This window comes from Dermacentor silvarum, chromosome 4 (assembly GCF_013339745.2).
Source record: "Dermacentor silvarum isolate Dsil-2018 chromosome 4, BIME_Dsil_1.4, whole genome shotgun sequence".
Lineage (NCBI taxonomy): Eukaryota > Metazoa > Arthropoda > Arachnida > Ixodida > Ixodidae > Dermacentor > Dermacentor silvarum.
In genome coordinates, this window is record NC_051157.2 from 180379155 (window position 1) to 180392899 (window position 13745).

The 13745-nt window shown below is 49.0% G+C and overlaps 2 protein-coding genes across 2 annotated transcripts; one reads left to right on the plus strand and one right to left on the minus strand.

The window, feature by feature from the left end:
* Positions 1 to 4075: 4075 nt before the first annotated feature.
* On the minus strand, positions 4076 to 6019 carry LOC125945070 (uncharacterized protein K02A2.6-like). Its single transcript, XM_049666636.1, has one exon. The coding sequence runs from the start codon at positions 6017 to 6019 to the stop codon at positions 4076 to 4078; it is 1944 nt and encodes a 647-aa protein (XP_049522593.1).
* A 51-nt stretch (positions 6020 to 6070) lies between these two features.
* On the plus strand, positions 6071 to 8434 carry LOC119449084 (beta-alanine transporter). The gene is made up of 2 exons (XM_049666637.1): positions 6071 to 6204; positions 7045 to 8434. Exons 1-2 carry the CDS (start codon positions 6071 to 6073, stop codon positions 8432 to 8434), a joined length of 1524 nt encoding a protein of 507 aa, XP_049522594.1.
* Positions 8435 to 13745: the final 5311 nt, after the last annotated feature.

Below are 13745 nucleotides of genomic sequence, written 5' to 3' on the forward strand. Positions count from 1 at the left end.
CCATGTCATTCCTTGTTCGTCATTCTATGGTAATCATGTTGGCGTCATTTAATTGTGATTATGCCGCCGTTGACATGTGTATCGTCGTCATGCTGTTGTCGTTACGCCATAATCATAATTTAAGAATCGACATCTCATTGTCGTCATGCCGTTGTCATTATACCGCCTTTGTGGTTCCATTTATATCATTCCTTCTTCGTCGTTCTACAGTTATCACTGCGTCGGCGTCATTCACTCGTCGTCATGCCTATATACATGCTCGTGGTTACCCTTGGTAAGCGAGTGTCATAGCAAAGTAGTACGATATACGAGTGTGTCGCATATAGTCGAAGCAACAAAAGTCTCAACATTAACATTGCATGTGGTAAATAAGCGTCACTTCAGGAATATGCTCTGTCACTACAATGCTCGAGTGTTACTGTCGACATTCATCGTGAGATGAGTACTGACAAATTCCTTTTCTGTTTTTCAGCCAACGTCTTCTTTTTCTTCCTTTACAATTAAGTACAGGTATCCTAGCCGGCCGTCTAGTTTTGTTCATATTCCTCTGTCGTGTAATTACGAGAGCAGTCAAGTTTTCATCTAACCGCGCACCATTGGCGCGTGGCACGCGGAATGTAGAAAGAAGAAGAATGATTATCGCGAGCTTGCGCACGCGTTTTCGCCTCTCGAAGAACACCGCATTCTCGAAGGATGTCCGACGGCCTTCAGAATACGACGTCTACTGAAACACGAGGAAATCAAATGTCGGTCAGTTCGGGCACCACCAGCAGTAGAGCGGCGTCACCGACGTCGTCAGCGCCCCGGTCTGGATGCCCGACCCCTGGAAGCGCGGAGTCTCCGGCGACCCCGTCGTCTTCACCGACCCCAGAGACTCTCATGACTGGCTTCGTCGCCCATGACAACTGTGCTGACGTCCAGGAGAGCATCCACATCGTGCTGGGTCACGGGCCGTACCAACGCCGAGTCCTGCTGTGCAGCATCATGTCGGTGATCGTGGCTGTCTTGCAGGCACTGTCGGACCGACTTACCAGTCGGCCCGTGGACCACTGGTGCCGACCGCCGGACGACCTGGGTGGACTGTCGACCGACGCGTGGAAGAACATGTCCATCCCCGTCGAGGCTGATGGCTCGTTCAGCAAGTGCACCGTGTACGACCCGGCCTTTGCGGTGAGATTACGACTTCAACGGTTGAATTGAACAGTCGCTTTCACAACCCTGGCGTTAAAACGCGCGGTGAGGACAGTCGTGGGCAGTGCTGAAGCATATTAACTGCAATTGCATCAGCGCGAAGATGAAAGCCCATATGCGAGCACATATTGCTGCACGTGCCCCAATATGAATAACTGAAAAAAAAATCATTCATAAAGCTTTCAGTTTGTTCCTATGAGTATTTCACTTTTCCATCCAAGGATATCCGTCTGTTCCATCCTGTAAGCCATTCGACGAAGACAAATTGACCTACCTGCGACACGCCATTATATAGAGAAAGTTCGTTTTTTTTTTTTAGAACGTGAGGTCCTTCCATACAATTTATAACCATATTTTGGCTCTATTAAAGATACCACGATAGAATGGGAAAATTTTTCTCCGCGCTCAACTGCACGAATTATTGTTACATGAGTAAGACTGCCGATGCTTATGCCAAAATGTGATACATAGGTTATGACGTGACTCAGTGCTATTATTCGCAGTGAAAAATCTCCTTGCATATTACCGTCGAATAAGCGAGCTTTATAGGTGCTTTGCAAACATGATAAATGGTATAGCTTATGAATGTGTTTAAATGGGAAGCACAGGATGTGTAATAAGTTTGGCGGATTTTGATGAGCACGGGAATTCTGAAAGCTGTTCTGATAGTGCTTTAACCATGTAAATAATACGCCAGTGTTACAATATCAGCATGAAAAAATGAGACGCACGACCATACTTGCTGGCGTGGCGGTGAAGCTCTGAGGGCCCGCCTCGGCCCTACATCTCTTTATTGCGTGCACAAGGCTCGTGCTATGGGGCTATGCCCACCCCAGACAGTCTCTAGGGCGAGTAACGAGACACTGGCTTTCTCACACGTTGGGATCTGCGCAGCAACGGCGAAGAAGCAGTGGCTTGAGGAGTGTCAGGTGAAGTTTGTTCATTGGGTACCGGCGCCGCTTCAAAATCCGTTGGGGATCCTTCACTGCTCACTCGTTCAGTCTGTATCAGGCGATGGCTGCGTTGGTAGCATACTGCTTGGTGGGCTAGAGTAAGGAGGATGAGAACGGTCATCCGGTAGGAGGTGGTCACCATGCCGATGGCTGATTGACCCATTTGCGAGTTCCACCTAAATGGAAGACGAACTTGTTAAATTGTCCTAATAACAGTGGCTGGCAACCATGAAGGGCCTGGTCTGAAATTCTTGACGAGGACGTGCGAATCAGGCTGTGGCAACTGAGCGTGACGTACTCCTTTGTCCTGGTGTAATTTCTGCTTTAGCTGCTTTAACACGACATCACCTCGATGATCTGAGCACAAGTTTTTAAGTGGTGTTCGTAGTGTCCGGCCCATAAGTAGTTCTGCTGGGGTTCTGTCAGTGAGGCTGTGAGGTGTTGTCCTGTACTGAAATAGCATTTGGTGAATCTGGGTCTGGAAGTCGCCACATGCCGACTTCAGCTTGTTCTTGACTAATTGAACAACGCGCTCGGCAGCACCGTTTGATGCAAGATGATAAGGTGGCACTCTGATTCCTCTGATTTGGTTTCTCTGCAAAAATTGCTGGAATGTGACACTAGTGAACGCTCTGCCATTGTCTGACACAATAATGTCAGGGTGCCATGAGTGGCAAAAACTGCTCGTAGACAGCTGATTGTGGCCTAAGAAGATGGTCATGTCACTGGAATTACCTCAACCCATTTTGAGTAGGTGTCAACAATGACTAAGAAGAAACGTCCCTTGAATGGGCCTCCGAAATCGACATGTAGACGTGACCATGGTCTTTCAGGAAACGGCCAGGGTGTCGACTGCACTGCTCGGCGCACATGCTGATATCCCTGGCACACCGCACAGGATTTCACTTTGTGATGTCATCGTCGACACCAGGCCACCACACATGGCTTCGGGCAAGAGCTTTCATTTTTTTCGATGCCAGGGTGACCCTCATGAAGGAGTTCAAGTACTTCTCGTCTAAGTGACGGGGGAACGACCACCCTCATTCCCCAAAGAATGGAACCGTCCTGCAGGCTGAGCTCATTTTCACGACTCTTGCAATGTCTCCATTCCGGCTCATGGGGCAGCTGGCCACCATACAGCAAAATGTCACGGATCCTTGACAAAACGGGATCTTTGCTTGATGCGTGGGCAATGGCTGTGGAAGACAAAACGCGTGGATACTTGCCTTCCAACATAAATACATCCGCAGGAGCTTCCACCGGAAAATTCTTTGTTTCCAAGGGCAACCGGCTCAGACTGTCCGCATGACATATGGTCTGTCCTGGGTGAATAACCAGGGTGTAGTCATAGGCAGACAACATAAGGGCCCACCGCACAATTCTTGAAAAGCTGCGATCTGGAATGGCCTTGTCATGGCCGAACAGTCCGAGTAACGGCTTGTGGTCAGTGACAGCTTCAAAATGTCTTTCCCAAAGATACAGCCGGAACCTTGTGACACCAAAAATGAGTGCCAGTGCTTCTCTATCCAGTTGACAATAGCTTTTGTTCGGCTGGCTGTAGGCTCCTGGATCCAAACGCAATGGGACGCTCCATACCATGAGCATCACGCTGGGACAGCACAGCTCCGAGCCCAAAAGGAGAAGCATCGCAAGCAAGTACAAGTTCTTGCTTGGAATCATAATGCGCTAGGACTGGGGCTGAAGTGATAAGTCGTTTGGCTTCAGCTACTGCGTCCTCTTGTTCTTACTTCCAGCACCACGAGGTTACAGCTGACAGCAGCTGATGCAATGCGTGCACTACAGCAGAAAGGTTGGGCACAAACCTCCTGTAATAGTTTACCAGCCCTAGGAAGCTATGTAACTCCTTTACATTGCTTGGCACAGGAGCCTGGATGACTGCTTCAACCTTGTGTGGTGCCGTGTGTAGTCCATCATGTGTCAATGACGTGACCGAGGTACTCCAAACTATCCATTATAGACTTACACTTGCTGTGCTTCAGCTTGAGTCCTCTTTCTTCAATTCCTTGGAAAACCTTGCCAAGGTTGTTGAGGTGATCTTTGTCATCCGTGCCAGTCACCAGGGTATCATCAAAGTATACCACGACGTGATGTAGGCCCTGAAGGAGAGTCTCCATCTCTCGCTGAAAAACGGATGGCGCTGCTGAGACTCCGAAAGGTAGCCTCTTGTATTGGAGTAGCCCCTTTGGTGTGTTGATGGTAGTGAGCTTCCTTGAAGTGAGCTCCAAAACTAATTGCTGGTAAGCATCCTTGCGATCAAGTTTGGTGAACTTGACTCCACCCGAGAGTCTGACCCACAGTTCTTCTGCTTTAGGGATTGGGTACTTATCAACAACAGCAACCGGATTAACCGTCACCTTGTAATCCTCACAAATGCGAAGGCTACCATCCTTCTTTAACACTGGCACAATTGGTGCTGTCCATTCAGATGAAGCGACTGCCTCCTGGATGTGTTCTCGCTGGAGTCTCAACAGCTCTTCAGACACATTGTCCACTAGTGCAAACGGAACTGTACGAGCCTTGAAGAAGCGTGGCTTTGCTCCCTCTTGGACTGACAGCTTAACTGACACGCCCTGAAATGTTCCTGGACCATCGGAATACAATATGGACTGTTGGTCAATTAGTTGCTGGACATCACTCAAAGCACAGACATCAGCGACATTGAACACGGGTATGTTCAGTGCCTCAATCCAATTCCTTCCTAGAAGTGATGGGGCATCACCTTCAGCAATGAGCAGTGGAAGCACTCGAACGTGGTGGTTGTACTTCGCTAACACAGTCACCTTACCAGCCACAGGCTTGAGGTCACCACAGTAGCTTCTGAGCTGGACTTCGGATGGTTGACGAGGTAGCGACGGAAATTGACGGGGCAAAGTTGATTTTCCAATGATGGACACACTCGCCCCAGTGTCGAGTTCCATTCTGAATGGACGCCCCTGTACTTCCAGCTGCACCGTGAAAGGCTTAGGTGCAGGAACACTGGGCCTTGGAACCAAGTTCCACATGTTGTAGACAGTTTCTTCGTCAGATGAAGAAACGGCGCTGCGCTGTACTGACTTGGGTGTGCTGTGGTGCGAGTCTTCAACTGCAGGCACACAAACCTGCTTGTTAGCGTTATTTTTCTTGAACTGTTGAGTGGACGCTCGGTGGTTGCTGCCAGCGTCTCTCGACTGACACACCCTTGCTAGGTGACCGACCTTTCTGCAGTAACTGCAAATTTTGCGAATGTGCGGACATTCCGTGGCGTAGTGGGCGTCACCGCACCGATAGCAGCTCACATGTTTTTTATCCGACGTCCTGATCACATTTACATTCGCAGAAACAGCCCCTTCCATTACGCAGAGCTCCGACGCGTCGCGCTTGACAGACTCAATGGCGAGAGCAGTCAACACCGCGGTGCCGACTGTGAGATTCGGCTCTTCTAGCAGGCGCGTCTGCATCTGCGTGTCCCTTATGCCACATACGATACGGTCACGAAGCAGGTCCTTCAGAAATGTGCCGAACTCGCAGTGTTCTGAGAGCTTCTTGAGGGCGTCAACGAACTCGCTCAGTGATTCACCCTCTTCCCGAACGCGACTATTGAACGTGAATCGACTCACCACTATCAACGGCTTAGGCGAGAAATGGTCGCTCAGCGTCTTCAGGCAGTTTTCAAGCGTAGTCTCAGTCGGTTTATTCGGTGCAAGAAGGCTGCGCAGAATCGAGTAGGTGCGTGACCCGCAGCAGCGGAGGAACACCGCGTGTTTCTTGGCATCCGGCACCTCGTTTGCCGCGAAGAATTGCTGCTCACGTTCCAGGTACTCTTGCCAGGGACCACTGTCTGGATCGAACGGGTCAAGGGAACCGTACTTTGGCATATTGTAATTATAGAGTTTTACCCTCGTCGCCCAATCTGTTACAATCTCAGGATGAAGAATTGCGACGCACGACCATACTTGCAGCGTGGCGGTGAAGCTCTGAGGGCCCGCCTCGGCCAGGCCTACATCTCTTTGCGTGCACAAGGCTCGCGCTATGGGGGCCGCCACAAATCGGCGTCCTATATGTAGCAGCTAGTCAAGTACTACTACTGCGCCACTGCACAATAAGCTTTAGCTGGAAATCAGCATCCGATTCGTGCATTTGTCCAATTTAATCTCTTTTTTTTTGCGCTGATGACAAAGAGCCCAATTATAACCCCTTTTTTTGCGCCGTGTGTCATATCTTGTCAAGCACGATGCCTAGAAAGCGGTTCAAGACAATGGGAAAGAGGCGAACATGCGCAAAAGTGACGAATATTGCTTTTCATTTTATATGTTGGGTGGTTGTATGCGATTTATAATGCACCAGGTCATCAAAATAGTTTGTCTTAGCAAGTTTTCTAACAGCATTTTTTCTAATAGCCACAGATAAATGCAAGTTTATTGTTGCGTAGATGCTTATAACGTTTGAGGTATTGGGGCATATATTTGTTTTATTTATTAGTTAAAGATACTACGGTATCATCGAAGACGCAGCTGAGCATCTAGAGAGAGAGAGAAAGAATAGGGGCCGATCTGCTACACTTTGCACAAATGTGGCCAGGTGGTTCGTTCAGAGTACTTCAGCTGTTAAGTAGCACAGTGCGCCAGCAAACCTGTTCCGAAATTCCACAGTGCGAGAAAACAAAGGAATCCAAAGCTAGCTACGCGAGATCTGAACAACACAATGTCTAAAGAACTTGCACGTCGCGTTTACCGAGCAGTCACCGACCTGCATTGTACCTTGCACGTTTATATAAATCCGAATTATACATCTAATTTATATGTATGTGTAATAAATAGCGCGGATCATATTCTGAGTACAGCTTCACAATAAAATATGCTGTCAACTAACGCGTCTTCTAGGACACTCCTGCGGCAAACAGGTCGACGGCGCCTTGCCAAAGTTGGGACTACGACATCGCGAACCGAAGCGACAGTATCGTCAGCCGGTTCGGCCTCGTCTGCGACCGCCAGTACCGGCTCTACCTGGGCATTGGGGTCTTCGTCGTTATTTCCGGTCTAGTGACGCCAGTGCTCGGGTTCGCGTCCGACCGAGTGGGTCGAAGGCCCGTCACCCTGGCCTCCGTGATCGTCCTGCTGGTTGGCACCGTTGGCAACAGCGTCGCCGGCACGTTCGCCTTCTACGTCTCCACAAGGACCGTGGTCCTGGCAACCGTGAACGCTGTCTTCATGCTCATTTTCATCCTGCTCTACGAGGTGACCGGAAAGGAGTGGCGGCTGGTGTTCACCCTTCTGGTCACAGCCGTAGGGATGACCGTGGTACCTCCGTTCGTCGACGCTCTCACCATATTAAAACCGCACTGGGGTCTGTTGCACGGAGTCATCATGGTGCCCACGGGCATCCTGGCGGCCTGCTGCTACCTGCTGCCAGAGTCACCCGCCTGGCTCCTGGACATCTGGGACGTGCAGCGTGCTCAGGAGGGCGTCCTGGAGGCAGCCATCCTCAACGGATTGGACACCGCCAAGGCAGCGGCCACCTTTCGAGCAATTCTCGTTAGACTGGTACAGCTAGATCAGAGCCCCCACTCGTCAACGGGGCTTGTCGCCACCGACGGCCCCGTGCAGTCCGTGAAGATGCGTCGCCGGGCGGCGTCGGTGTTCCTCACCAGGCTGACGCTCAGCGCCGTCTACTTCCCCCTGGTGGTGAAGGGGCGCGCTCCTGGCTACTACTGGTTGGCGGTACATGCGCTGCTGCTGGCGGCGTCCTACGTGGCCGTCGGCTGGGTCATGGTCAACCGCGGACTCCGTAACACGCTGATCATACTGCTGGTCGTCGTGTGCGCCTTCTCCGCCTTCCAGACGCTGCTGATGTCCGTCAGTGGCCTCCAGCTGGCCATTCCTGTGGTGGACGCTGCTCTCAAGGTCGCGCTGTCGGGCGCCACGAGCGTCGTCCTGTGCTACTCAGCCGAAGTGTTCCCCACGAGGATCCGCTGTGCTGGTGTGAGTGCCTCGATGTTCTTCGGTTCCGTCGGGTCGGTCCTGGGCTTCCTCGTGCACGCGTTGAGCAGCGCAAAAGCAGGCGTCTTGTTCCACGCCACCGCGGCCATCTTGACCGCCCTGAGCGTCTTCGCGGTGCACTGGCTTCCTGAGGTCCTAGTCGAGACGCGGAAGACTAAGCGTCACTCGGCACCTGTCAGCGCCCAGGAGCGCAAGGAAGCCCTCAAGCGGTCACTGGCGCTGCCTGTCGACGACGCCAAGAGGAGGAGACGGCGCAAGGGGCAAATGAAGAAGCCAACTAAGTCGCCGGCCTAAGAAAGGGCACATCTTTAATGCACAGCAGATGCTCACACAGTGGTGAAGCCAATAGAGACTCGTATTGAAAGCAGAATAGGTGCAATGCCATTTGAAACTTGATATCTTGACACCGATTAAGCAGTGTCAGTGAACATGTTTGTATAACTTATTGCTCTCCTTCTGTCTCAAGTGTGTTATTGTTGACACTCTAATTTTATGATTCCACTATATATATATATATATATATATATATATATATATATATATATATATATATATATATATACAAAATTGCATATAGATATGCAAGTTTGAGGGGGAGGACGGGAAAGCAATGATCAGAACAACAATGGTGTTAACTGGGTTAATGGTTGCCAAGGCAATACATTGATTGCCTACGTATAGATTTCAATTATCACGCAATGCGGGCTGCTGGCTTGTTATTTTTAGTTTCTACATTTTAAATTGTTTTTGTCACACGGTCTTGAGTGAGTGAGTGAGTCCCAAGTCGGGACCGGCAGGTCTAGTCCACCGGCCCGGTTGCGGGCACACTGGACAGCCAGGATTTGCTTGTCTAGAGCGGGGCTACGCAGAAGAGAGTCCCATTCCTCCTTGCTGAAGTTGGGGTATCTCGACCCGCACTCCTAGAGCATTTGTGCTAGAGTGGAGGTCTGCCCGCAGGACGGGCAGGCGTCGTCGCGATATATATACGTCGGGGTAAACTTCGTGTAGAACGGCCAGACGGTGGAAAGACCCTTCTAGACATGTAGATTTTCGTAACCTCGTTGTGAGTAGCGGGAGCATCCCTGTGCCCATAGGGGGGAGGGGAGTCTGCGCTATTTACAGAGGAAGCGCGATCGGTGAGGTCGCGCGCAGCCTCGTGAGCAGACTCAATGAAGTTCGGGGGAGCACTCTCGACCGACCCTACGTGAGCGGGAAACCAGTAAATCGAATGATGCTTGAAAGCATCCGGACTCGAGGCGCTAAGAAGACCAGCAGCTTGCTCGGCGATGCGACCCTTCTCAAAAGTCCTAACTGCCGTTTTGGAATCGCTAGAGATCTGGGACCCACGACCGTCTTGCAGGGCGAGGGCGATGGTGGCTTGCTCGGCGACTTCGGGGTCTCAAGTCCGAATCGAAGCGTTATTGGAAATCTTGCCGCTGGAGTCGACCACGACGACGGCAAAGGTCTTCCCATCGCTGTACTCCGCGGCATCGACGAAGCTTGCTCTGATGTCATGTTGCTTGATCTGTTTGAGGATCGCTACTGCTCTGGCCTTGCGTCTGCTCTCATTGTGGACGGGATGGACGTTTCGGGGCACGGGATCCACTTCGAACTTGTATCGAATGCACCTTGTGATCGAGGTACTGACCCTCGAGGATCCCGCAGGGGGGTAACCCAGCTCTTCGAGGATGCGTTTACCTGCCGTTGTGGTAATCAGGTGAGCGAGTTGCGCGCGTTCTTGGGCTTCAGCAATCTCCTTGGCGGTGTTGTGTACCCCCAGCTTGAGGAGATCCTCGGTATGGGTCCTAATGGGTAGCCGGAGAGCCCTTTTTCCTACATTGCGGATGAGAGCGTTGAGCTTGTCTCGCTCCGCTCTGAGCCAGTTGTGCATAGAAATCGTGTACGTGAAGTGGCGTAGTACGAAGACTGATCAGGCTGAGGAGATCGGCTTCCTTGATCCTTGATGCCTCGGTGTCTGTCTTCGATTCTGCGAACTGTCTTGTAAAACAAAAAACCACAGCCTTTTACTTAGACGTAGGTAGTGTTTTCAAGGTATACCTTGACTGAAAAATTCCTTTTTTTTATACCACAGTGTGATGTGTGAACTTGCACGGTTTTTGGGCAATGATTTCACACGTAGCAAGGCTAACGAGTGATGCAGCAATTCTTTAATTGTGTGCATAATGCCGGAAAGTTATCAATATGTATGTTTTGAGGGCAAAATGAGGAAAACATGCCTGCACAAAAAGCAACGACGTTGTTGGTTGTGACGGTATGTGTATGGGCTGTCAGTGGTTATAGCTGACGTCTCGCAAAATGAAGTGTGCATGGTATTCGTACATTGTCCGTCTCTTCATTGGTCATTTCCCTTTCCCTTTCTAGATTTTGCAGACATCTTCCAGACATGTTCCAGACATCTTCCAGACAGAGTTTCAGTAGTTCATGCACTTCGTAAATTCCACCCAGTACCGACAGTAGTAGTCGTCACTGATTCCTTGTCATTGAGTACCTCGCTCAATGCTTCGATCTGATGACGGGCAGGTTTCGCGAGCAATCAAATCATGTGTATTAGTCGAGCACTTAATATTTACATGCTTGGTTCATGTGCCTGGGTAAAAGATTTATTCCAGCGAAGCTGTTAGCCTCTCGGTGGTCGGCATTTTTTGTGTCCTGTCCGTGAACAAAAATTATCATCCGTAATGGCTCACCCCCCCCCCCCCCCCTAAGCAAGCAAAAAAACTTGGAGGACGCATAAACTTCGCCTTTAAAAGTGAAACGCCGTTGACGGGCGCCGATGACGGGCGCCGTTGACGCCTACACCGGATTTTCTACGACACGGGGTCCGATAGAAAACAACGGTGGGCGGATCCCGGCGACAGTACAGGGCAGAGCAATGCCTCGTAACCCCGTAAGGCAGAGGCTACAAGCAGTGACTCATCAATGGTTCATACTCCCGTAAGCAAAGAAAAAGGGGTTTGAGTTACCGGTTAACAAAACTATGTTTTCTTGTATATTCAAATTACAATCAAACGCTCTCATGTCTGTAGGTTGTGTCTAAATCGCACTTTACAAAATGTCGTACGCATTTTACTTCGAGAAATTCAATTAATCCAGTAACTCCTCTGCGCCACGTGGAGGGCTTCCGTAGTAGTGATTCGGGATGGTTTTTTTTTTTTTTTTTCTTAACGGGGGCGCCGACACCGGATTCTGTGACACGGGGCCCTTAACGCTGTCGCGTTAAAATGCAGTGGCTCACACCCTTCGTAATTCAGAGGCTACAAGCACTCGAAAAATCCAAACGAACAGTGCATACATTCGTTGAAGTCACCCATACAGCGCACAGAACAACGTACGTTTCGATAAAGAACAAGCTCAAAACAAGCATCCGAACCACCAATAAAGCATTGCATACCCCCCTCAGAAGTTGCAGTGGTAGTTTTGCAACTGCTTCGCTGGATATTCACTTTCGCAGGGCCGCGATGGCGAGTAATTTTTTTTAACGAAACAATATACGCAGTGGTGAAGCGGTCGCTACGTGGTTCGGCTACTCAGTATTTCAATTCATAAGCTTTCATCGTAATGGCTAGATTTCTGAGAGTAGTGCTACACGAATTTGCTGTCACGTCTATATAACAAACTATCCAGACTGTAGGTGCCTGTCGCGTCCCTGTAACAGTAAACTGCACACAACACTGTTTTCGGTGTACATTTCTTTCAGTGATGTCCTTGTGTGGGCTGTGCTTAAGCACAGTCAAGCCTCGATTACATGACAATTGTTTCTGACAGATACTAGTAATAAACACATTCATTTTCATCATCATCAGCCTATATTTATGTCCACTGCAGGACGAAGGCCTCTCTCCGTGTGATCTCCAATTACCCATGTCTTGCGCTAGCTGATTCCAGCTTGCATCTGCAAATTTCCTAACTTCATCACCCCACCTAGTTTTCTGCCGTCCTCGACTGCGCTTCCCTTCTCTTGGTATCCATTCTGTGACTCTAATGGTCCATCGGTTATCCATCCTACTCATTACATGGCCTGCCCAGCTCCATTTTTTCCGCTTAATGTAAACTAAAATATCGGATATCCCCGTTTGCCCTCTGATCCACACCGCTCTCTTCCTGTCTCTTAACGTTAGTCCTAAGGTTTTTCGTTCCATCGCTCTTTGTGTGGTCCTTAACTTGTTATCGAGCTTCTTTGTTAACCTCCAAGTTTCTGCCCCATATGTTAGCACCGGTAGAATGCAATGATTGTACACCTTTCTTTTCAACGACAGTGGTAAGCTCCCAGTCAGGATTTGGTAGTGACTTCCGTATGCACTCCAAACCAATTTTATTCTGTAAATTTCTTTCTCATGATCAGGATCTCCTATGAGTAACTGACCTAGATAAACGTACTCCGTTACAGACTCTAGAGGCTGACTGGCGATCCTGAATTCTTGCTCCCTTGCCAGGCTATTAAACATTATCTTTGTCTTCTGCATATTCATCTTCAACACCACTTTTACACTTTCTCGATTAAGGTCCTCAATCATTTGCTGTTTTCGTCTACATTGTTGCTGAATAGGACAATGTCATCTGCAAACCGAAGGTTGCTCAGATATTCGCCGTTGATGCTCACTCCTAAGCCTTCCCAGTCTAAGAGCTTGAATACTTCTTCTAAGCATGCAGTGAATAGCATTCGAGAGATTGTGTCTCCTTGCTTGACCCCTTTCTTCATAGGTAACTATTTACTTTTCTAGTGGAGAACCAAGGTAGCTGAGGAATCCTTGTAGATATTTGCTAAGATATTCACGTATGCCTCCTGTACTCCTTGATTACCCAATGCCTCTATGGCTGCTGGTATCTCTACTGAATCAGATGCATTTTCATAATCTATGAAAGCCATATAGAGAGGTTGATTGAACTCCGCAGATTTCTCGATTACCTGATTGATTACATGGATAGGATCCATCGTAGAATATCCCTTCCTGAAGCTATCCTGTTCTCTTGGTTGGCAGAAGTGTTGCCCTGATTCTATTGGAAATTATATTGGTGAATATGTTAAACAATACTGAAGGCAAGCTAATGGGTGTACAATTCTTCAATTCTTTAACGTCTCCCTTCTTATGGATCAGTATAATGTTGGCGTTCTTCCAGCTCTCTGGTACACTTGAAGTCGTGAGGCATTGCGTGAGACTTTCATTTTATTGTGTCTCAAATGCAATTATCCAACTGTATCACCGGAAGTACATTTGTCACTAATGTGCAGTGAATTTTATCGCGGTGTATTATTCATGCAGAAACAGCCAAAACTTTAATATTTATGCTTTAATCATGTTAGCAATTTTAGCAACTTGGCAAAATAGCAACAGCTTCGTTTGAATTGCTTTGGAAGGGCAATAACTTTGTAATTATTACTATTTTCCACTTTTAAGAAACGTCTACAGGAATCTGTTTTATCCTCCTCGCACGGAAAGAAATTTTAAGTTGAAAATGCGAGGCACTGCTTTTTTACTCACCGGCGCACACGCCTAGGGGCTGCAAGGTTAGTATGCAAGGAGCACGCACTTTCCATTAAGAATAACCTTTCGACACATTTACCTGCGCACTGTAAAGCATGTAA

Coding starts and splice junctions, on each gene's coding strand:
- LOC119449084 (XM_049666637.1), top strand. CDS start 6,071: ATGAAGAATTGCGACGCACGACCATACTTGCAGCGTGGCGGTGAAGCT. Junction 6,205..7,044: donor CACAAATCGGCGTCCTATAT/GTAGCAGCTAGT, acceptor TGCGGCAAACAG/GTCGACGGCGCCTTGCCAAA.
- LOC125945070 (XM_049666636.1), bottom strand. CDS start 6,019: ATGCCAAAGTACGGTTCCCTTGACCCGTTCGATCCAGACAGTGGTCCC.